Source organism: Lathamus discolor, chromosome 5, assembly GCF_037157495.1.
Source record: "Lathamus discolor isolate bLatDis1 chromosome 5, bLatDis1.hap1, whole genome shotgun sequence".
Taxonomy (NCBI): Eukaryota; Metazoa; Chordata; class Aves; order Psittaciformes; family Psittacidae; genus Lathamus; species Lathamus discolor.
In genome coordinates this window covers 63,756,921-63,780,894 of record NC_088888.1, presented here as the reverse complement: position 1 = coordinate 63,780,894, position 23,974 = coordinate 63,756,921, and the positions used below count along the sequence as shown (strand labels likewise).

The window sequence follows — 23,974 nt, the reverse complement described above, 5'->3', positions numbered from 1 at the left end:
ATGAAACTCAAATGGAACCATCTTCAAACTTCTCAATATGGTATAATGGAATAAAATCATTGCCATAAGACAACAAGAATGTATTAACTTGCCCATGCTTATTTTTGTTCACAGAAGAGAATTTGTTTTTAACAAAGTCAGACTTGGAGAAATTGCAGACATTCCTTTCTGGAACAGAAGACAGTCAACTTGAATTTAAGGGCAGATAGCCAAATGCAAGTGTAAAAATGGATAATCACACCATACAATTTAGTGAGTGACATACAGGAAACATACAGATCATCATTTTGATGCCTATGCTGTTAAACTTTTGCAGGAAAGAGCCGTAGGGTAAAAAATAATAATCTAACTATCACAAAACAAAAAAAAAACCCACAGGATATTTAGACTGCTAACGACTTATAAGGGGGAAGTTTTCCAACAATTCAGAGAGCTGTATAAGGATTCTATAATGGGTATTATCAAATGCAGCCCACCAGTCCTCAAAATACAGACCAAACCAGGCCAGCCATAAATACTGCATAGTCAGACAGCTGGAGCGACCTGTCCAGACCTCAAGCCTGTCTGGAACTCTTCAAAAAAGAAGCCTAGTTGTCCTTACCCTTAAACTGCCCTCAACGCCTTCATGATCATTTGTAATTAACAGAGTAAGACAGAAATGGGAGAAAAATGTCTGGCACTGAGAAATCAATTGTCTGTGGAGCTCTGGAGGCAGCTTCAGTCAAGGCAACTCCAGAGCTGGGTTTTGTTTTAAAAAGCTACTTATTTTAAGTTTAAAGCTGCCTGACAAGACCATTCTTCATGGTAGGATCCTCTTGAAGGCCAGTGGCAAACAAAATCCCTAATATGTTTTAAAAGCTACCCTTAATATCTACATTTTTCTTATTCTGTTTTCAACTAGTTACTATCCTAGCAAGTATAAACTCAAGTATTGAAGATCCTGGTAAGTTCAATGCTTTCTGTATTTAGTGTAAGTCACTTTTTCACTGGAAAACACAATTCCAGTAAGCAAACACAAATATGCAAATCCAAAAATATTTCATGCTTTTACTCATGAATGCTACTGTACTGGAAAACATGAAAGCTATTCAACTTTGGTCACATTAGGAACAATACTTGTCTTTCTGCCCTACTTCAGCATGAATCATACTTATGAACCAAAACGTCATTCCTGTGCTAACATGCTCTTTTTCTTTAAAATTAGAAATAGACTTAGCAAGACTGTAGAATAAACTACAGAACCACTCCATACATGTGATGATACGAGATAAAATGAAGGAGGAATCAAATGTGAGAGCCTGGTTCTAACTTTGCTTCTGCTATTCACACAGAATTTAATACTGCAGAGAGAAGAGTATCCTAAACTTGATCTCACGCAGCACTTACATGCATGAAATAGTTCTACTGGCTTCAAGAAGATTACTCCTGAACATAAAATTAGTCATATGTTGAAGTGCTTTCCTGGAGAGGACTAGCGCTTGACACTTCACAGGGTGCAGCAAATACAACTCATACTGGCATTCTATTGAAAATTACTAACCACAGAACATAACCTTTTAAGTTTAAAGCTTCAGGCCCACATTTTTGTCCAATATATCACAGCACACCTGCTGAAGTTACGTGGGAAATTCATTAAGACGTGATTTATGCTTGCGAACAACATGTTGGCCGTGCAGTATCAGAAGCAGCAAAAACTCCAGAGGTACCTGATAATCTGAAGGCATGACAGGCCCGCCTGAGTTAGCGCCTGAAGGCCCTATGCGTGGTTTCTTGTTGGGAGGCACCTGGTTGAGGCTGGAGTCCTGGCTGTGCTGGAGCCCTGTACCTGCTCCCCCTCCTCCCGTGCCAGCGGCCCCGGCTGTCCCATTGGTCTGGGTGCTGTTCTGCTGCTGTGGCTGTGGCTGCTGCGGTGCTGCCTGTGGCTGCTGCTGAGGTGCTGTTTGCTGCTGATGTTGATTCTGCTGCTGTTGATTCTAGGGGAAGAAGCAACACAGACCATCACTTGCTCTGAGCTAGTCTGGGAGCCTTATGGAGTTGCCAGCCCCTGTGCTGGTGGAGGAGGAGGCAGGCCTGCTTGCTCAATGGGAAAACACAGCAAGTCTGCATGTCGGGAGAAATGCGTCCTCAGTACACTCACACACGCTTTGTGGGGTATCCCATTTGTGGTCATTTTGTATTTTTAATGAAGCAAGCTAGAGTAAAACCACAAGGACAGACTAGTGCCTCCTACAGCTAGCCAAGCACTCAGAGAAGAGGATGGAAGGAACAATTTATAAAGCAGTAATTGCCCAATGAACTGAATCAAAGCCCCCAAAATTTCACCAGTGCTCAGTGGCACATGTGGTGAACCACAATAAATTATTCTAAGTGTTTCAACAGCCTTGTTAGCTCAGAATCAAACCCACTTTTCAAACTTTCACAAATGACGAGTTACAATAACACGATGGAGGTTGCAGCTTTACTGCTGGAAAGGTAACCAAATTGAGACCAGAGAAATTACCTAATTTCTTCCAGATTGTGAGGAAATTCTGTAGTAGAACCAGAAACAGGTTTCATTACTGTTTTGCTCTACTGTGCTTTTAGGTACCTTGTGAGAGTGGCATACCAGGCACATGGTCCAGCATAGTGCACTATGTACAGGATCAGAAAATCTTATTGAAATAGCAGAAAAGTGAAAATTGACCAGAGACAAATAGTTGAAGACAAAAGAGGAGGAAACAGCTGAAGGAAGAATTTGGCAAGGGAAGGGAAGCCAGACAATTAAGATGACATTGGGACCTAGCAGGAAGAGAGACAAAGAGAAAAGGGCCATGAAGAGAAAAAAGAAGGGAAACACAAGAGCCAAAGACATTGTATTCTTCTGGCTTCAGAGGGCTACAGACTAAAAAGAGCATTAGGGAACTGGAGGGAAGGTCAGAAAAACAGCAGGGTGCAACTCTGCCCTCCATGGTTAGACAGTTACAAGGAAAGACCACCCATTTGTCTGCTTTAAAACACCAGGGATGGCTCCTCCGTCAGAGCACTAAAACATATACGAGAATTGCAGAGAAAAGCAATTTCTCTCCAAATGTGAGGTATGTCACTTGTTCATCATGGAAAAAAAACAACAATTGTCATGGCTCGAATTAGAAACTACCCTCCCCCCAATACACTCTTGGGAATATTTTAGGATAGTCTTTTTCCCCTAGAATATATTATGTAATTATCAAAGCTTTAGTATGGCATATTTTTATAAATGCCTCACTTTATTAGTTACTCAGAAATTGTGACAACCAGTTGCCACCAGCAGAAAGTTCCTGATGCCCCTGATCACCAAAAGGCATTTAGTTACCTCAGATAAATGACATAAAAGACCTGTATCTATGCCATGCATCACAATGGTCTTCCAAGATAGAATGAGATGAAATTTGTAATGATGTATTCATTTAGGATTACAAAGGATCTTCAAGGACTCACAGGTGGCTTGCTTGTGCCATTTCACATTTAGCAAAACCAATAATGTATCCTCCTGCTTACAGTCCTCAAATCCCATCTCAGTCAGATTCTGTTTCCCAGGAGATCTAAACTTCAATAATATTAAAAGTTAATGAAGCTAGCTTGTAAAAAAAGATAAATGTTAAGAAGCAATTTATCTTTTCATAATGGTTTGAACTTCACTTACACAAACAACTAAGGCAGGATTTGTGCCAGAATTCCAAAACTTGTGTTTTCATAGGGCTGTTTGGATGCAAATGAGGTGGTTGCTACTGTGAGAGCTGAAAAATTCAGTTTTGTTACGTGTAAACAAAGATTGCAGGAACTTTCATAGTTAAAGGCAAGAGTTTGTCGTAGGTCCTATGTTTTGCACTTTGGATATTAGCACAAAATTTACCTGACTACTCTGAGCTTGCTCTTCTGTGCAGCAACTACTGCTACTGCCTGGGTAAAGACAGGGATCTACTTTGCAGGCTCTGGTGGGGTTCTAGCTGCACCTCCTTAGTGTACAAAACCAGCTTACGCCAGAAAAAACTCAGGTCAGTCTAGTTCACGGTGGTCCCTAAATAAATAAACTAGTAAAAGGTCTACAGTTAGCAACATAACACCATGTGTCAACTCACAGGTACAAATTACAAAAACGAAATTCCAGTCCTACCTCCAGAGGAACCCACTGGAAACTTGCCTAACACAACTTGAGGTTGTTTTACAAACACTCATTTTAGCTTTTCTAACTAAATATTAACCATTTCAAAGTACAGATGCATCTGAACTGAAGAACCTTTAATGTAAGCAAGTTCCAAACAAGCAAACACAGAGAACATCTCCAGGTTTCCAAAGGACTATACAGGTATTTATGGTTTTAAAAACAAACTAGAAACTAACACTATTAAAAAGAAATTTAAATCCTTTCACTTGGAACACCATAAAGAAAGGGAACTTGGCACCAATCCAACTTTCAGGATATCCTTTACCTGTACATTTTCTACACAGTAGGAACATATTCAATGAGTAATGCGTGACTTGTATTACCTAAAAGGTTTCACAGAAGTTTAATTTGGAGTGTGTATAATACGTGACTGTCCCCAACAATTTCAAAGACCATTTACACAATGGCTGTTGTGAACATAAATATGTCATTGTTTCCTCCCCAGTACTCCCAGGAAAAAGGCAGATATCTACTTTTAAATACACTGACTCAACAGAAGGCAGAGTAATTTCAATTCATAAGATTTGTTCTTGTTTTGAAGCTGAGTTGAAATAAAGCTAGTAACTAATTTACAATCAAATCAGGTTTTTTATTTTTGCTTAGGTGTCTGTTTCCTCTTTTTTTTTTTTTTTTTCTTCCCCCAAAAGCCCCCACAAAACACCCCAACTATCTGGACACAAAAATCCAGGATGTTACCATTTGTTCTCAGTACAGAAAAATCTAAAATGCCTGTTCTGAAACCAAAATCTGCTGTCTGAAATGTATTGTGATAGGCATACTTCTAAATTCAGCTAGCGTCTCGTGTTACACAGAAAAATCTGAAAACAGAAGATGCATGTAGTCAAATGGTTTCTCCAAATGATTAACACTCCTTCTCATGTAGTCCTCAGATAATTACCATTTGAGGCTGTTTCCTTTACATTTTGCTAGCTATACATTACTGGTGGTGTTTGACTGTACGCTACTCTACACGTGAAAATAGCAAGCTGCTTCATGCACTACAGCACCATTGTCCAAGCTTCACAGCATGATGGGGCAATCACTGCAGTCACGTAGCACAGCTGAGCTACATGCACAAAGCAGGTCAGATTATGCTGCAAACATGCCACAATTTACTATGAACACAAACAAGTTCTTGCCCATGTCTTTGGGGCTATGGGAAAGACAGGAATCAGGGCAGACTGTCGTTACCAGAACAGTTCATGCTCCTTATTACTCCTTTGTCTGAGGGCCCTTAAAACATGATCAGGAAACTGTGCAGATGGATGAAATGTTCTGATGTAGTGCCAGAAGTAGGCTGCCACTATTTAATTGAGACCCTGACAGCCATCAGCTTTCAAATGGCTGGATGTATGCCAGTCATCCGCTGGAAACGCCATTCTTTTCGTATGATCACAATGTATTTTCACCATGTGATGCAGGAGGAGGTAGCAAGTTCCTCTTTGAATGATGGCAGCTGAAAGCAGGCTACTGCTGACCAAACAACCCATCCAGTTCATTCCCCACAGGTCACAGAATCACAGAATCCCAAGGGTTGGAAGGGACCTCAAAAGATCATCTAGTCCAACCCCCCTGCAAGAGCAGGGTAACCTACAGTACATCACACAGGAACTTGTCCAGGCGGGCCTTGAATATCTCCAGTGTAGGAGACTCCACAACCCCCCTGGGCAACCTGTTCCAGTGCTCTGAGGTCAGGGCAAACTGTGATCGTGATACTGCCTGAGACACTCTAAAACCACCTGATAATCTGTCTGGGGAGCAGTTTTGAGAGAGCCTTGCCTGGAAAACATGTTTTTGGTTAACTCCTCACATTTCATTAGTTTTCATTTGGTAGCACCATGATTCTTTCTTATTGCATACTTAAAGGGGGAAAAATTAAACTATTATACCTTATCCCCTTTCTCTTCAGGTTCATCTTCATTGAGGAATTCTCTTTTAGGATACGGAATCTGACAGCCAGCAAATACACTGAAATACAGTAAACATTAAACACTTCCACAAGTATATAAATGACATACATTTACTTAACACTGTATTAAAAACAAGTGAATATAACACAGTTTAATTTCATGCATTTCATGAGTCCTGTTTTCCTAAGTGGCAGTGTGAGCACCCAAGACAACAGCAGATACCAGCAACTAGGTGCTGATCATAAAGTCAGATCTCTTTCTTTGCTCTTGGCACAAGGTCATAATTTAGAAATCACGGCATGGTTGAGCATGCTCGAATGCCAGAACGACCACTTGTTGATCCAGATGGAAAAATGAACAAACACAGTGTCAGCGGTTCCATAACACCTAGTTGGAACATGCATGGCTCACTGAATAAAAGGCCTGATCCAAAAAGTATTAATGTCTTATAAGCCTGCCTTGGCTTATAGCGGGCTTAAATATATTTGCCAATCACAACTGCAGAGTTACTTTCAATTAGCTTCTCAGGTCTTGTTTAGAGAAAAAAAAAGATAGCTTCTAAATTCAGCTGGCTAATGATACTTGGAACATTCCTTACTTCGTGTTTATGGCAGATACTTTATCATAATGTTATCTTGTAATCCATGGGGAGCTATAGCTCTACATAGGACAGTATCAGATAAACACTAAATAGAAAATTACTGGTCGATCTTGACCAGTATCTTAGATTTCTGTGCCAGCATTCAGAATACAATCAGCATGACATGACTTTTTAAAGTGTATAAACATATCTAGCTGCTATACAGTGCTCGGCTTATCTGAGCAGAAAAAGAAAGAAAAGAAAACCAACCCCGACAACAACTAATCTGCTTTTGCAATCCAGTGACTGTTCCCTCTTTTTAGTGTTGCCTGCTAGCTGAGGAAGCAGTGAAAGCAAAGGTGGAAATCTCCCTCCATTCAGCTCCTACAAATCATAATGCTACCAACCATCATGCTTCTGAAAACTGGGAAGAGAAATTGGAACAGGAAAGTCAGCCAGTAGGAACTGAATATATAATTTTCATTTCTCATGACAATAAAATATATAGACATATAAAATCTGCACTCTCAAGCCTTCTGAACAAGGGACCTGTGGGAGCTTAGGCAGTCATTGATCTCTTTACTTTTCTTTCCTTGTATTATTACCATGTGCAAGAGGGCATGGGAAAGGTTTGTAGGTCAGAGAACTGTCGTAGTCCTACAGAGACGTGCAATGAAACCAGGCAATGCAGAACAGGGCTCTGTGAGGCTGCACAAGGCAGAACAGAACAGGGCACAGGTGGATTCTCTAAATATTGCAAGAATATTGTCACACTGGCTTTGGTAGTACATTCAGAATTACTACATTAACGAGGTACTGGGTCACTGCCCACGATCATTCAGTTCTGGCACCAGGAGCTACACACTTCAGTACTACTGTAATAGTTTCTATTGAGCATGCCTGAGCTACTACTTCTTGTGGATATAGGTAGATACTTGAATTTTTCAGCTGTCATCTTGTTTCAAGGATTAGCATTTAGCAGAAAAAAGACACCCCTGAAGAGCACAGAAGAAGGAATACATACTCTGATGTAGGCAGAGGATCCTCTTGAAAGTAGGGGTCCTGCAAAGCCTGCTCTGAGGTAATTCTCTTTGTAGGGTCCATAGTAAGAAGCTTCTGAAGCTGCAAAGCAAAACATTAAAAATAGCAAAAAGCTTATCAAAGTATCATTTTTCAAACTATGACTTACATGTTTTGGATTGTGGATTGTTGTATTATTTGTAGCTTGTCCAGACAAGCCTAAGTTATCATTGCTTGTTCAGTGAAGTTCCCGAGAATTAGAATGCGCATCCATCAAAGCATGATGGCTGTGAAGCACTTATCACATAAGACATACAGTTAAGTCTATCAGGCAACATTAATTGCTAAGGCTGAACCACTGTGCTAAAGTGACATTAAATTCAGCAATTACAGGCTCATAAAGCATTATTTCTAAATAATGGTGCTTTGTTGTGGCACATGTATAGTTTTATACTGTTCTCTACTGCTGACACAACAGGAAAAAAGTGTCAGAAGAGACTGAACATGACCAGGACTCTCCGTATTGCTTTAGGGACAGAAACAATAAATCTTCATTTTTCACACTGGCAACATTCCAGAGTCACAGCTCTCTGCCACTCACACAGCTCCCAGTCCCACTCTAATTGGTACTGAAATGAGAAAGAGGAGGAGCAGACCCTTCCTAGTAACCTTTCTGCCTTGCTAGGAGGAAAGCAATAATAAATTTATTAGCTGGAATGCTGCTGACTGCAACAGGCTATAAAAGGATTACAATATATTAGTAGCTTAAACCAGGACTTATAGGGATAACATTCTATTTTAAATAGGTACTTATTTATCACATTCTGATACAGTCACAGTAGGAAATCTGAGACTCAGATTACATCATACAGTACCCTTAATTCATATCAACAGTGAAAACAAAATTGTTTCTGCAAAGTGCATCTTAGCTCAAACTGTATCTTCCAGGACTCCAACACAAATTCCCTGGATATTCAGCAAAAGAATGTGATTTTAGATTGGTGTTTGCGGCTTTCTGTCCAAGAAATGAAAAATCTGGTAACAATTCTGTATACACGGCACAGTAAACAACCTCAGTAAAAATATTCATCCTCATCAATAAGATGATTCCCTGTATTTCCTTTCTGAATAGTTATACTTAACCCTGCCTTGTAGACTGCATCTCAAAATTCTCTGTACTTTTGCCACTTTCTTTCCATCCCTCCTTATCCCCATATTTTGTGGGCTATGGATCTCAACAGACTGACAACACAACAAAGAGTCATCTTGGCTGTCTCCACCTATCAGTTCATTTGCAACCAACTCCTGAATTTATTCTGGCTGCTTGTGCAGAAATACACCTCAAAGATGTTTTTCCATTGCAGACACCTGGAGTTTGCATGGTACACTTATTTACTGTGTTTTGTATTATCAGATAATCCTTAGCCCTACTTTTCTTGAGTATCTTAACAAATTCAACTTCTAATGTGCTGTTTGCTCTCTACACAGTGACCTCAACAGATTCAATTCATACAGACAACAGTTTTGGTATTCAGTACCTTTATTCCAAATCAGCATCTCTCCCTACAGGCAAAATTTGTCAGTTTTAGTGGCTTCTGACACCACTACAGATGATACAGATTTCTTCTCCCCAGTTCCTCCACAATGACCCCAGAGACACACACTCATGTTCTGTATAAGGCCACTCCTGGTCTTCCATACCAGCTGTCATCACTGACAGAAGAGTACAGGGTATCAGCCTCTGCCCCCTGGACTCCTACCTCAGAATTGGTTGCTGCAGTACTACTCAAGAGAAAGCTCCAGCTTTCTACCATGTAACACTGTATCACAACCTGCCTCCAAACATGACCTGTATTCTTCATCATTCAAATATAAGGCTAATGTACCACAGCAGAAGATCTAAAGACATCTCACACTTTTTAATAGTCTGTTCATCCCCTTAGTAATTCCCTTCCATACCCAAGAATATAACCTATTTGCCCATTCCAGATGATGCAACACACGATACCACTCCAAATGAGATATCCTGCCCATGAGCGAGGCAACTGTGTACCAACTTTCTTTGACAAAGTCTGGTTTTCTGTAGTCTCTGTTGCTCCTAGGAAAGTGAATAAAAATGTCTGGACATAATTTGCTGCTAACACAATACAGAAAGTTTGTGAGACTGGACTTCATCAACAGCCTCATACTTCTCAGCAGCTCTCAAGATTGCTTGTTCACAGATTCTACTGGCCTGATACGACATATATAAATAACTTTTCCAGGACAGCAAGAACAGATGCCTCTTATGGATGGAAAACATTCTACCCTTCATGTAGATATCACCATTCAATGTCAATATCTTCCTCTTCGTGAAGAATCACTTGCTAGCCTGCACTGGTCTATTCGATGCCATGTTTTTCCTATGTGCCACACTTTCTGTATCCAAGTCTAAGGACTTTGTACAGGTACATGGACCTCCTCGGTGCAGCAATGAGATACCAAGAAAACTGTCCATGTTCCTAGGCATTCTTACGCAGAGCTCTGCGAGACTGACCTATTTAAAACCAGACTCCATGTTCATGGCTGATCACTAAAACCACCCTTATTCATCCCCATTTATGAACAGTGAGAAAAATTTGACTAAGAGAACCTACCTTGCTAAGTGAACTGAGTCTTCTTTGTGATCTTCAGAAAGAGCCCTTATCTTTTTGGAATCAGTTCTCATTCTCACAATCGTACTGGGGAATTCACAGGTAGACACCTATCTATTTGTTCAGTCACTTTATAATAACTTTCCCTCACCACTTCTCCATCATCAAAAGTTCCTTTGTTTATATATATAAACATATATAATATGCTACAGGGTGGCAAAATATGGTTAGTTTTGTGTTGTTTAGACATCTGGTTAATATTTCCCCTGAAAAAGTAGCTTACCCACTGAAAATGACTCTTAACTTAGTGTTCATAGCCTTGATGAATTAGCCATACAAGCTGATAGCAACCCATTTGCTTCTTTGGCTTTTCACCAGGCTTTCTGATGACTTCCACTTGGAGTAGGAAAATGAGGAAATTCAGGTGCTAACAATGTCTTTTACGGTTATAATCATTCCAGTTAGAATCTTCCTCCAGATGATTCCAGTGTGTGCTCAGTAAGTTGAGTTTGAGAAATATTAATTATTTTTTCTTGAAGTCTCACACTTCTTATGTGAACACTTCCCTTCCACCCACCTGGACAAGCCTATTCTGTTTCCACAGCTATTTGTGTCATCATCCAGCAGCTACTAACAAATCTTCACCAGGACCCAGAAAGAAGACTACTATGCTGAATCCAGAACTGAGAACGGGTCACTAGAACTCAAGCTGCACTAACAGCCTCATTACAAAGACTCCCTTTTTACAACACTAGCAAAGTCACTTTGAACTTCATTTCTAAATTTAGACAGCACTAAGTCATCACAGAGGCATCTAAAAATGATGCTGTATTAGAGCAACTCTATATTCACCTACAATGAATGACTCAACTAGATAACCAGCAAATAAATGCTTATGGATGTTGTTTGGAATCACCCACAGAACAGAGGTGGACTATTATCAGAGGAAAGAAAAAGAAAAAAGGCAAAGACAAAAAAAATAAAAAAATTACTACAGGAAATAATTAAATTTTTCCTTTCCTCTTCCCTTCCTTCACAAAGCTCTCCAGCTCTCTGAAACAACATGGAATCAAGGGATATAACACTATCCTATTTGCACAGCAGACATAAGGGTAAGGCTGGGTACACGAGTGCCTTGCAGCTCGTAATTAGACAAGACTTTCAGATCTTCAATACCAGCACTTCAAGCACACCCTCAGCATGTGTGTGTATGTGAAGAAAACACATCTCAAAAATTGCCAGTTAGTGATAAATATCTTTAATACCAGTGTTCATTAGAATGAGGTAGAACAACAGACATGGCTATTACCATCAGAAGTGCATTTCATTCTTATAATCACAGTGATTTTAAAGTTGTACCTACCAAAAGAAAAACTTTGCTGTCAGGCTTGACTTTGTGTTTCTCCATGTATTTTATGAGGCTACTATTGGCATATCTGAAAAATACAGTTAAACAAAGATTTCTGAAATAACACAGCATTAAGAATATGGAACTGTACCAAATGATCACAAAAACATTTACTGGTTCTTAATAAATGAGCTGTAAGAAGAACTGCTACCAGAAAACATGTCAGATATTTATCAAGCAGTTGCACACAAAGTGTGCTTTTCACAACAGGAATAACTGTGTACACATTATTTCCATGGAACATGTAACTTCTATAGAATACAGATAAGCTGTTGACATGGGCAAACGACAGAGAAACTGAAGCTGAAGCTTATACTCTAGTTTTTTTAAGCATTTCTGCCACAGAAAGTATACAGCAGTTTGTAACAATGCAAACCTAAGCTATTAAGTTGTTTCCAACTGCAATCTGGCAAAGCAGTCGTTTACCATTCTCTCTCCCTGACCCCAACCTGCAGCAAACCACACAGTCTTTATAGTTCCAAGCTCAAAAATGCCTCAGATACGTATGACCTGTGTTTTGTCTTTAATCTGCAAATCCAGAACTCATCTACAGTCACCTTCAAAAGAAAGAAGCTTTGTGCACAGATAAGCTTCATATCTTGTCTAAAACCAGCATAATGAATCCATGGCAGAGCCGGAAACAGAATCCAAAGCTCCTGACTCCACGTCCTCTGCTTTACAACAGAGTCTGTGCTGCTTCTTACACCCTCTGATCTATTACCACCACTTGAATAATTTAGTCAGAGCACCAGCGAACACTAAAAGTGTAAAATTCTTTGTAAAGTGCAAAAGGCTTTGCATCATAAACTATTGAACACATTTTTCTCTCTAGAAGTTTCTGTCCACTGTTTTATTGTCTCCACAGTAAAAAAAGCTGGTAAAAAGCACCAAGGAGCTGTTTCCCTATGTTTTCTCACACAAAAAGAATGAAGTTATCCTTAACAGCTAATAGAAGTGGCTTAAGCAAGCTCATTTGTCTATGCCTGCCATAGATTAAATGGCACCCTCTTCTACAGAAATGAGGAGACCACTCAGCTAATGCTTTTAACAAGCAGCTGAAGGAGAGAACACCAATCAAGCGAAACAGCTAATTCAAATAGGACAGCAGTCACAGCTTTAGAACCCAAAAACTACAAAACTGCCCCCTCCCTCCAATAAACTCAGAGGATAGGAGCCAATTTCTGTCCATCTTCTGCTACATTCACTGAACTGTTGTTGCATGATCATCACTTACGTTGTTCTCCTAAAATCTTTCTGAAGAGTTGGGTATTCTGGCATCTTCCTTATGTCTTCCCAATCTTTATCTTTGGTGGGGGGGGAAAGAAGAAGCATTTACAATTCTGAAAATGTAGATGAAGTAATATACAAGAAGGAATAACTACAGCAGTTTGACGCTGTTGGCCAGTACTACTGTTCCACAATTGCCAGCATTTCCAAATCCATCAAACTGACAGCTTCTTCATACTTATACAAACAACTAGTCATCTCCTTTAGCAAAAAAATCAACTCTGTAGCATTACATCTGACACTTTAATGAAAATAAATTACCTGCAGGGAATCCCATTACACTGAAAATGCGATCTAGCTGATCATGATGAAAAGGATTACTTGTTTTGATGTCCTCCTGACGACAGTGAAATATAGGTTCTGAAGTCAACAGTTCAGCAAATATACAGCCAATTGCCCAAATATCTAAGAAGAAAGGAGAATAATTCATGCAAGTTTACTGTACTTCACCACTGGTTTTTGTTTCATTTCTCAAAATCTATAACCACAGTAAGATAAAATGCCTCTCAGTGTAATTACAGTACTTTAAAAATAATGCATCAATGTAATACATAAAAAAGGGTAAAATCTGGAGATTCAAGTTTTTCAGTCAAAATTAGAGTCTCCAAATTCTGTTTCAAGTTGTACACTGCCGGTGCAGTACTTAATCTATTCACAGTTACGGCAGAAACCTACACAGCTTAAGGGGCATTCAACTGACCCACTATAGATTCTCCCACAAAGATACACTGAAATAAGAGTTCTGTCACATATTTCAGAACATTTCCAAACAGATACTTGATAATCAAATAAGTACTAAAAAGGAAAAGACTGATGATTCATACATTTCACCAAATAATGCAAGCTAGTTAAAATGGAGAAACAAGATCTTTATTTTAATCAAGAATAGAAGCGTGATTGCCAAATTTAAAAAAAAATTTAAAACAAAATCCTACTTGACAACTGACTCCCACTGGAATTGTCTCATCTACATGTCATGTACATACAGAAAATAACAGGGTGATATACTGATGTTTTAATGAAAGAAAATAACTTCTATTTCATTAATTTCTCATTAATACGCTTTTCAAAATTAAATCTACTGTGGGCAAGAACACTAATGTAATTTACAGAAGACATTTCTAGATTACATGTATTCATTCTAGTTACTACTATCAACACCCATCTTAGTGTTCTGTATGAGCTGAATGCTTTATTATGCATCTGAAAATGAAAGTGTAAATTTCTCAGTGAGAAGAAATGGATTTGCTACATTGACAAATACATGTCTGGGATAACTCTGGAAAAAGATGTTGAGATCAGATGAGTAATGAGCATAGGCTGCTGAACACAAAAGCATGGAATCTGGTTTATTGGAGAAGACCAAGTCTCTTGTTTGTTGCAACTAATCTGAGACTCAAAACACTACCTGCTGTCAATAATGGTGGTCTATGCCACTCGAAAGACACATGGTGTCCTGAAGACATTAAAAACCCACTGCCCTCTCTAGGTAAGGAACAAAAAAAAAAAGCTATCATACCCTCTTTGCTAAAACAGGTCAGTTCCATTTCCCTCATGTTTCAGGTGCGGAGCTTGGTGTGCCCCAATTTATAAGCCTTTCTCCCTACCTCCTTCACAGGGAAGTCTGATAACATTTTGTTCAGACTTTACAGTTTCAACACGGTATAACTTGTTCTGCACGTTACATCACTTTTCCATGGGTTTATCTTCCTTTGATTTTCTTATTAGCCTTATCTGCATGAAAACAAGATACTTACCTCTTAAGATTTTATCTGCTCAAGCCGCTAATGCAGCATATTAATCACAATTCCTGCCTGGGTAGTCAGAATAAATTATCAGCTCCAGAATGGAAATTACTTATCATTTGAAGAATAGCATCTTCATTTAACAGCATCTATTCAGTCATTTTCATAATAGATAGCAAATCCTTTGGGAGTTGGTTTATCTAGAGGCCAAAAGATTTGCAGACCTCTTGGTTTTCACTGCTTTCTGCAGTGCTCACTGTCCACTACAGAGTGAGAGAGGGGCTGGTCCGCTTATTATTCTATTACTGCTCTATCCAGGCTGACCTCTTCAACAACCACAAAAATAAACCCTAGTATTCTTGTTGACGGTGAAGTGGAACTGCAAAATCTCCCTGATGTGACATGTCAAATGTCAAAACTCATTCCTTGTTCACCAGAAAACAGAAGCACAGTGGCAACACATTCCCACTTCCTGGCTCTGTGATTAATACAGACAGCACATTTTAAATTCTTTGAGAATTCGGAAAGAAAGACAATGTACCAACTGGATGTTAGATCTGAATAAACACCAGTAACGCCCAAGTTCGTGGTGTATTTTCTTTAACTCTAATCAGCCATTATATTCTCTAGTAGTTGATAGTGCTGGGCTCCTTGCCAGATACTTTTTAGCTTCAAAGAACTAAGCTAAAGTAACCCAGAATACTTAATATAGAAAACACAAAACTAACATCTGTATGTGAAGACTGAACAGCTGGAAAAGGCCTTACAGCTATGCAGCTCAAGCAGGTCAGGGTCTTCCCTTTGTGAATCTAACTTGTATGTAACCTGATCTTGAACACATCCTTGGCACATACTGAAACCATTCTCACAGTTAATTATTTTCTGTCACATTTGGCTAGTCCTTTTTAAAAAAAAAAAATAATTAAATAACATTCATCATTTACAGTGATTATTTACCACATGTGGCATTTTTCTAGCAGGAACACCTCATTAAAATCTGGCAAGTTTAAAAGCTTCATCAGTACAAGCAGTCCTAATAGGTATTTATCTCCTACATTTTTCATATTGGTTAACCAAATTCAAACTTTAGCTCTAAGTATGGAAAAAAGTGTCAATAACTAGCATCTTCCCTATACAGGGCCACTTCATATGTTTTCAGTTTATGGGGTCCATTCCTCCCCATCTTTGTGTCCCCCCCCAGAAGAAAAAACCAAAACCAAACCCAAAATTATTATATCTCTTCCAAATAAAACATACTATCCCTCAGAAGTGGGCATTTACATGGACAAGGCTTAAAATACGAAAGCAGTATTTTATGAGTACAGTGCATTATTAGTTTAGAGCATGTCGTCTGTTTCTAGCACAACCAAAACTTCTTAGAATGCTATATATCAGTTACTTTTTTTAAGCAACCACCAAAAATAAGGGGCAAAAATTATCCAACAATTAGTTCTCTGTTCCCCCCTCTACTAGTGATCAACTCAGGATGATCAGGGGACTGGATCACCTCCCATATGAAGAGAGGCTGAGAAAGCTGGGGCTGTTCAGCCTGGAGAAGAGAAGGCTGCGTGGAGACCTCATAGCAGCCTTCCAGTATCTGAAGGGGGCCTATAGGGATGCTGGGGAGGGTCTCTTCGTCAAGGACTGTAGTGACAGGACAAGGGGTAACGGGTTCAAACTTAAACAGAGGAAGTTTAGATTGGATATAAGGAGGAAATTCTTTCCTGTTAGGGTGGTGAGACACTGGAATGGGTTGCCCAGGGAGGTTGTGAGTGCTCCATCCCTGGCGGTGTTCAAGGCCAGGTTGGATGAAGCTTTGTGTGGGATGGTTTAGTGTGAGGTGTCCCTGCCCATGGCAGGGGGGTTGGAACTAGATGATCTTGAGGTCCTTTCCAACCTTAACTATTCTATGATTCTATGATTCTAACTCACTGTTCCTGAGGCAAAGCTAGCCTACAGACAGTATCTACTTTGACTTGTTATGTTCCGGACCCATTGAAAAATGTGATGCAAAGGTCCTATGAAGTTGCACTGACTACCAAATCTTTTCCAATGTGATGTCTTGTGAGGATCCTAGTATATTTACTACAGTAACATAACCCTTCCTGCGAGGATGGTCCTGTTTCCTACAGTCTCTTCTACTATCCTCAGGTTTCAGGAATGATCTGTGGTAAAAGGTTTTTACTTCCCCAAGTTTACACTGAACCTGAGTGCACACCAGTCTTGCTCCCTGGCTCTTCAAAGCAGGGTGGGAGTGAAGATCTTTGTAGCATACTCCTTTCCCTAGACTCCTCACCAAACAGCTTGCTCAGGTCCCATTCAAACCTATTCATCAGTGAAATATCTTTTCAGTGTAACAACCTTTCTTAAGTACTACATAATTTTATAAAAGGATAAAACAGCCTTTTAAAGATGGTCACTTATGGTTGGTAAACAGACTTTACATATATATGCCTGAGTGCACAGATTATTAGAATATTTGTATGCCTGTCCATGTCCCAGTTTTCAAACCTGTGACTCTAATAGCTTTATAGGTCAGCTACTAAAGCTGAGAAAAATCCTGCATGTCATGCTCTACTTCTATTTCCTGCTGTAGCCAAGAAGCATGTACAAAAGGATGCTGACATAGCTGTTTTAATGATAGGGCTGATTAAGCATACAAATGCTCACGTATCCTTCCCTTTCTATGGAACAATAATCTCATTTCTGTATTTGTCCAGGATTTTGGAAACATTAAGAATATTATGACCATTTAAGACAACAGGACAATTTATTGAACAATAGCCTTGATTCTCAAAATGAAACATTTTTTCCCCTGCATTTTAACTAAAATGTTTCACTGAACACAGGAGAGAGTCCAAGATTAAATACTTCATGATTTTTAACTATATCTAACACATACATATATAAGCTTAGTCTCATATAATTCTGTAATAAAATTACGTTGAAGAAAGTTAAGTCAAGAATTGGAAAACATCTATTTATCTGCAACTGACCAGAGGAATTCATCATTAGTGATGTTTGGTTTAGTAGCACCAGTACTTCAAACAACATGCTTTTTTTGTTTCTTTTGAACACAAAGTCTAGACTCTAGGACACATCCAAATCTGGTAAAAGAAGTGAAGGAGCTGAGGGACCTCTTTATAAAAAATGTTGTATCGTACACCAACCACAGCCGCAGATTCTAAACTTACCCAGAATACTTACACACAGTGACCTAGGATCACAGAGATACTATAGAAAAAGAGCTTATTCACTTTAAGACTGGTTTTAAATATCTTAGAATTAGATTTAAGAGAATAATATATTTTTAAGGGGAATTTCTCATTTGTTTGGTCCAATAAGGTGGACAGAATGTACCCACCATATACCTGTTTCTATCACATACAGACACAAGGGAAAGATCTTCCCATTTTTACATTAAGGCCACGATTCCTGTATGCTTCATTTAAACGTCAGCAAAACAGTAACTAGCCTGTTAAATTTGACATTTTCTACTGAGAACTGAGAATGGGGTCAAACATTTACAGGTGATAGCTTTTTCAAAGGGAAGCAAAAAGTGGTGTCAGTGGGCTAAGGGTCAGAAATTTGCTATCACTCGTTGGTAAGTTAGGCAGTGTTTACCAATCTTTAACAGTATCTCAACAGAACTTGACTGAAGAACAGAAGTTTATACTGTAAAGCCACAAAGATGACTGTTCAGCAGACAGAAATACCTCGCAGTAATCTGAAGGATGCTCACAGCCAGCCAAACATGTATCTAAGAGAAGTATTTTATATCAAGAGTGCAATGATGCAGAGTCATGATAATTCAAAACTTTTAAAGGCAAAACTACATTCATTCAAATTAGACATGAAAACTATTATCCCAGGTTTTTTCACCCGTTTGCCTCCATCCTAGCCTTTTAAACTAAGCTGCCCTCTTCTCATATTTGTAATACAAATTTAACTAATTTCAATTAATACAAGCTTAAATATTTTTAAGCATTTTGACTGAAATTCTGAGCTCATGGAAATAAACTGTAATTTTCTACAGGCCTTTAGTGGGCAAGGACTTCTTCGTTCTCTCTAAACAGAGTCATTTTAGGTTGTCAAATTATTTCTTTTCGCCACTTAAATTCCTGTTCTTCAGTATATCACCATTAAACAAAGATCCTGGCTCATATGATTTCAGTCTTCTGCTGCAAATTAGACACATTATCTAGCTTGCAACATCACACTTAAATTACTGTGGCAAGCTTGACAATACAGATACAATAGATTTAATACAGGGAGTGGCAACAGGACCAGAGTCCCTAAGTAGTTCTCCCATGCAGCAAAAACGATTGCCAACAAAGAAACCCTGTTAAGGAACTTTAATATTTAATTTACAGAACTTCAGATTCAAAATTTTGGAAACTCCAGGTTTATGGTTCTATACAACAGATACACAAGCAACCTTCCTCTATACAAGCGACCTTGTATTTAACTTGTGCAACCTATATACGCAAGGTGAGGAAAATGCAATCTTAGCAACTGTACACAGAGCACAAGAAATCAACTTTTACCAACATCAGAAGCTCAAGAATTAAACTTCTACCAACATTATACTGAAAGGATTTGTAAGGATTTTCAGTGCTTGTCCTCCCAAATACTCCTCCCCTACCTGCTCCCAAATCCTACATACATTTTCATCAGCAATTCTTTAACTCTTCACTTGTGCCACCAAGACTAATACTGCATAAACTACAGATTAACTACATTAGCCAGCAGTAGAGCAGGCTAACATCCTTGACAGACAGCACAGAGTGATGGTTGCATGAATGCAGAACAGACTGATGGTTCCACCCTCTTTCTTCTCTCAGTTCTTCTTCCAGAAACTGGGGTGGGCTCCAGCCTCAGGTGATGTCACTTTAGGGCAGGGAAATTAGGTCACTGGGACAAGCACAGAGTTCAGGCAAGGAAAGTGTGTCACAGCCTCATCTTCTCCCTAATCCTGAATTATCAGATGCATTACAGACGGTGAAGGGCTATTATTTTTATGCCAATTCCTGTATCTCGAAGATGCAGTACTGCTACTTTTGTTCTAGCAACAGCAGTGTTTATACCTCAAGAGGGTCCAAGAGGTACTCTGGCAGGCTGCCAAAGCTTTTCAGGGGAACAAAAAGAGAAATGTTCTTTCAGTGACAACTCATCAAAAGCACAGGAATGTAATGGGTGACAGAAAAGGCAGCTTCATAGCCTTAGGGCTACTTCCCTCTACCAAGTATCAAGCAACTGCAACAAGTAAAGGAAGTATGAAAGCTTCTCAATGCAAAGGTCGTAAGTTTTTTCTATCCTGCAAAGCATTAGGCAGATCTAATACAGAAATTGTTGCCATTTCCTCCTGTAATGATGAAAGAATGAAGAACAGTCAAGATGCGCTGCTGTGTGGTACAACAGTATTTACAAAGCTTTTCAGGGAACATACACAGCTTTGTATTTGCAATTTATCATCTGAAAAAATGATTGAAAAAAAAAAAAATTGATTGATGGTAACATCTAATCATAGGACTGGAAAGCCAGGAGCTCCTGATTCCCAACCATGGTGCTTTAGCACTAATTTCCCCCCTCCTCCACCATTTCTTTTCCCCATCTTGTTCCATCACTGCAGGTAAATGTCCAATATATATAATCTATTTCATGCAAATAGCATAGCATATTGGCAAATTGTTGCTACCTTCTGCGCTCTTCTGAACTATAACAAATGAGAAGAGAGTAGTACATATTTTTTGAATGAGAAATACTTTTTTCCTAATTAAATGCAGACTATTTCAACAAACCAGCTTTTCTATCCACAGTGTAGCTCTTTGGAGGTTAACTCCATACCAAATGAAGAGGGACAGTGAGTTTATAATCTGTTGTATGCTCTCACTTGGCTTCTGTCATTAACTATTACAACTTTTTACTAGGTCCAACATGTCAACACCTTCAGAACTAACATAAGGTGAGCAAAAGGCCTGCTATCTGGCACACTGAGTTATAACAAGGAACATGTGTGAAGAGCACTTTCCTGGCCTGTTCCAATTCACAAGCTATGACAGTATTTTCTGGGAGTTATTAAACCTTTTGATACCTACCTTATTTCAGTCAACAGAGAGGAATACACATGAAAGTATATTGCCTCTTAGCATACAGAAGCTTATTTGTCCTTCTAAACAGAGTGCTATACAGTATGCTAATTTCTGTTACTAAGGGGTTCAGCCTTACAGCTATTTCTAATAAAGCACTGGCAATAACTCCAACATAAATATAAGCAACTCCATTGGATAAGCAATGAAATAAACTATTATGAAATTTAAACTTGCTGTCAGTCACAGCTATTGCCAAGAAGTCTACTTGCAAAGCAATCTCACCTGTCCTGAGAACAAGTCATTCTACTCAATCAGTGCTGCAGTGTTGAGTTTCAGTTGATATTGCTGAAATAATTGTGCCTGAAGATCAAACTGATAGACTAGCTAAAAAAATTCCTCTGCACCAGAAGTATGCATCTTGTTATGATAGTAGATACTTGGTTTTCAGCCAAAGTCAACTTCGTGAGTGAACTTCTCAGATATGGTAGTAAACAGAGCACTAGTTAGTGAGGATATAATGTTTATGGAACCAGGTTTTACAACAGACAACCTTCTGGATCTTTAAATGGCAACCTCATGTTTCATTTAAGAAAATGAAATCATCCTTTAGTCCACTGCTTTGTAAAGGAAGCCTTAAAAAAAATACAAAACTCGGTCAAACATCTCTTGAGCTGTGAGTTCAATTCCATAGCAAATCATTCCTCTCACTCATGCTCATATACAAAAAAGAAACAACGTATCTACAGTATATCACAAAGAATCACAATATATCCTAACTGACATGTATAGAATGGAATTGACTATGATGAGAAAGCAGGCAAAATGCATCTCTTAACCTTCTCTAAATGCTGAGTCTTGCTTTCTCATGTCATCATTCTTACTCAATTTCCACATTAGGATTCATTATTTGCTCTGGGCTATGACAGACACTGCAATAACAACTCCTGCCTTACTACACTAAATCTTTGTTTTTCAGCTGAGCTCACAGCCTAGGTTGCTTGTGGAGGTTAGAGAATCAATCCTGCTGCTGCAAAACTAATCTGCCTGGTAAAGGGCAAAGTCACTGAGATACTAGGGAATGAAAAGCTTGCTCATACAAGAGGTCCTATGGCTATCAGGAGTTGGGAAGAACATGAAGTTGATACTCTGAGTGGAAAATAATTAGAAGGAAAAAGACAGGGAACAGACTATTACTGGCAGGGAGGGGATTTTGGCCCCCTGTTTTTGACGTACATGGAACTAAGCACAGGTGGATTTCTGAATGCACCTCTTGCTCAAAAGTGGCTTTGAATCACAAAGCTGTTAGTACAGAGGATATTTTGCCTTCCATGTACTTTTATGTTATTTTATTTTTCCTGCTCTAAAATAATCCATATACAGTTAACTCATAAACATCATCATGCAATAGCAAATCTGCCAAAATATTGAATGAAAAGGCAAAAGCACCTGATTCTTCCCTTTTTATGTTTTGCAAGGGTAGAGAATCACAAACGTGAAAAAGTATTGGGTGACTATGGGCAGAAGTTTACATGTTAATTTAGAGAGTAACCTAAGTAGGACAATCAGTAGATTCTAGTTGTGACTGAAGATTCAATGGTTTTGATTTCCTTTTTTTTTTTTAGATGTCCAGAGTGTGTGTATTTCTCAAGCTAACTGCAGACGCTAAGTGACATCCCAGGTTCTCAGACAAATTAATCCAGTCACTGAGTTAACAAAAGTAATTCATAACACACTTGTACTGAGTTCCCTATTACTATTAATAGATTTTATCTTCAGGACAATACCATTAAGTAGCATCCCCACTTTACAGATAATAACAAAACACACGGGATGGATTAAATTACATGCTGTATGCTACATAAAACACTTGGGACTGAATCAGTATTTAAATCCAAGTGTCCTGAGACCCAGCTTACTATAGTAAGAGATGAAACTTTACTCTCTGTCTCACATTAGAGTACCTCCATTGGTTTTACAACAGCAGAGACAGGTCTAACACACTGCACTGTTAACAATTCTCCTATCAAGCTAGTACACACTCAAACACAACTCTCAGACTCTTCAGAGCTGGCAGCAGATGCCAGTTGTACTTGCTAATCTACACTGTTTCAGAAGGAAGAGCAATTAGAAGAACAGTTAGAAGAAGGAAGAATAGTTAGAAGAAGGCAGGAACCAGTACACTAGATCTCAAAACAGTTAATGTTTTCAAACATGTAACAATGATAGGACTAGGGGGTAACAGATTTAAACTTAAACAGGGGAAGTTCAGGTTAGACATAAGGAAGTTCTTTACTGTGGGGGTGGTAAGGCACTAGAACAGATTGCCCAAAGAAGTGGTAAATGCTCCATCCCTGCAGTATTCGAGGCCAGGCTGGACAGAGCTTTGGGCAACATGGTCTAGTCTGAAATGTCCCTGCCCATGGCAAGTGGGTCGGTACTAGATGATCTTCAGGGCCTTTCCAACCCTAACTGTTCTGTGATTCTATGAATCCCATGGATAATATTCCTTGAGTTGTTGTCAGCATCTCAAGCTTCCCAAAATACTTATTAAAGTAGCTTCAAAATGCAAGTGACCTAATAATTGTTTATAAAACTTCACATTTCTTAGGTAATTGCAGTGATAAGACTGTGGAGTATAGCAAATTATTTTCTTTTTCTCTTTTTTTTTTTTTTTCCTCTCCTTTTGAAGAAGAAACTTGTATAGATTTTAGAGATCACTGTCAAGCAAGAGGAAAAGCCAGCAGTAAATCATCCAGCACCTACAATAACTAGATAAGAGAGCAATAATTAATCTTTGGTAGTAAAATATTTTGCCTCTCAGAAAAAGCATGAAAACAACTGTGATAATCAAAATGAAGAATGTTTACCACATGCCAAAACAAGTTTACCACAAAGTATCATCTGAATCCAATTACTTCCCGTGTTGTATAACATTGCCCAGGGCATGAACAAGGCTCCCCTCCTGGTGTAGCCCAAGTTTTTCTTTTCAGAGCACATGAATTAATATATTCTAAACTTCTTTACTTTTCTGGTTTTTCCACAACCCCATCCCCAAAATCACAACTTGTCACAAACAGGAACATGGATTCCTATGCAGCAAACAGAAGCTGACTGAC

At 38.9% G+C, this 23,974-nt stretch overlaps 1 protein-coding gene across 1 annotated transcript in view; it reads right to left on the bottom strand.

Moving 5' to 3' along the window:
• The window catches only part of CDK19 (cyclin dependent kinase 19), a 132,631-nt gene that overhangs the window by 6,157 nt on the left and 102,500 nt on the right, over positions 1–23,974 (bottom strand). Inside the window, exons 7-12 of the mRNA XM_065681075.1 lie at positions 13,283–13,426; positions 12,969–13,038; positions 11,690–11,762; positions 7,698–7,795; positions 6,073–6,151; positions 1,707–1,973 (exon numbers count right to left, since the gene is read on the bottom strand). Coding sequence (XP_065537147.1) covers positions 1,707–1,973; positions 6,073–6,151; positions 7,698–7,795; positions 11,690–11,762; positions 12,969–13,038; positions 13,283–13,426 — 731 coding nt within the window. The remainder of the gene's footprint in view (positions 1–1,706; positions 1,974–6,072; positions 6,152–7,697; positions 7,796–11,689; positions 11,763–12,968; positions 13,039–13,282; positions 13,427–23,974) is intronic.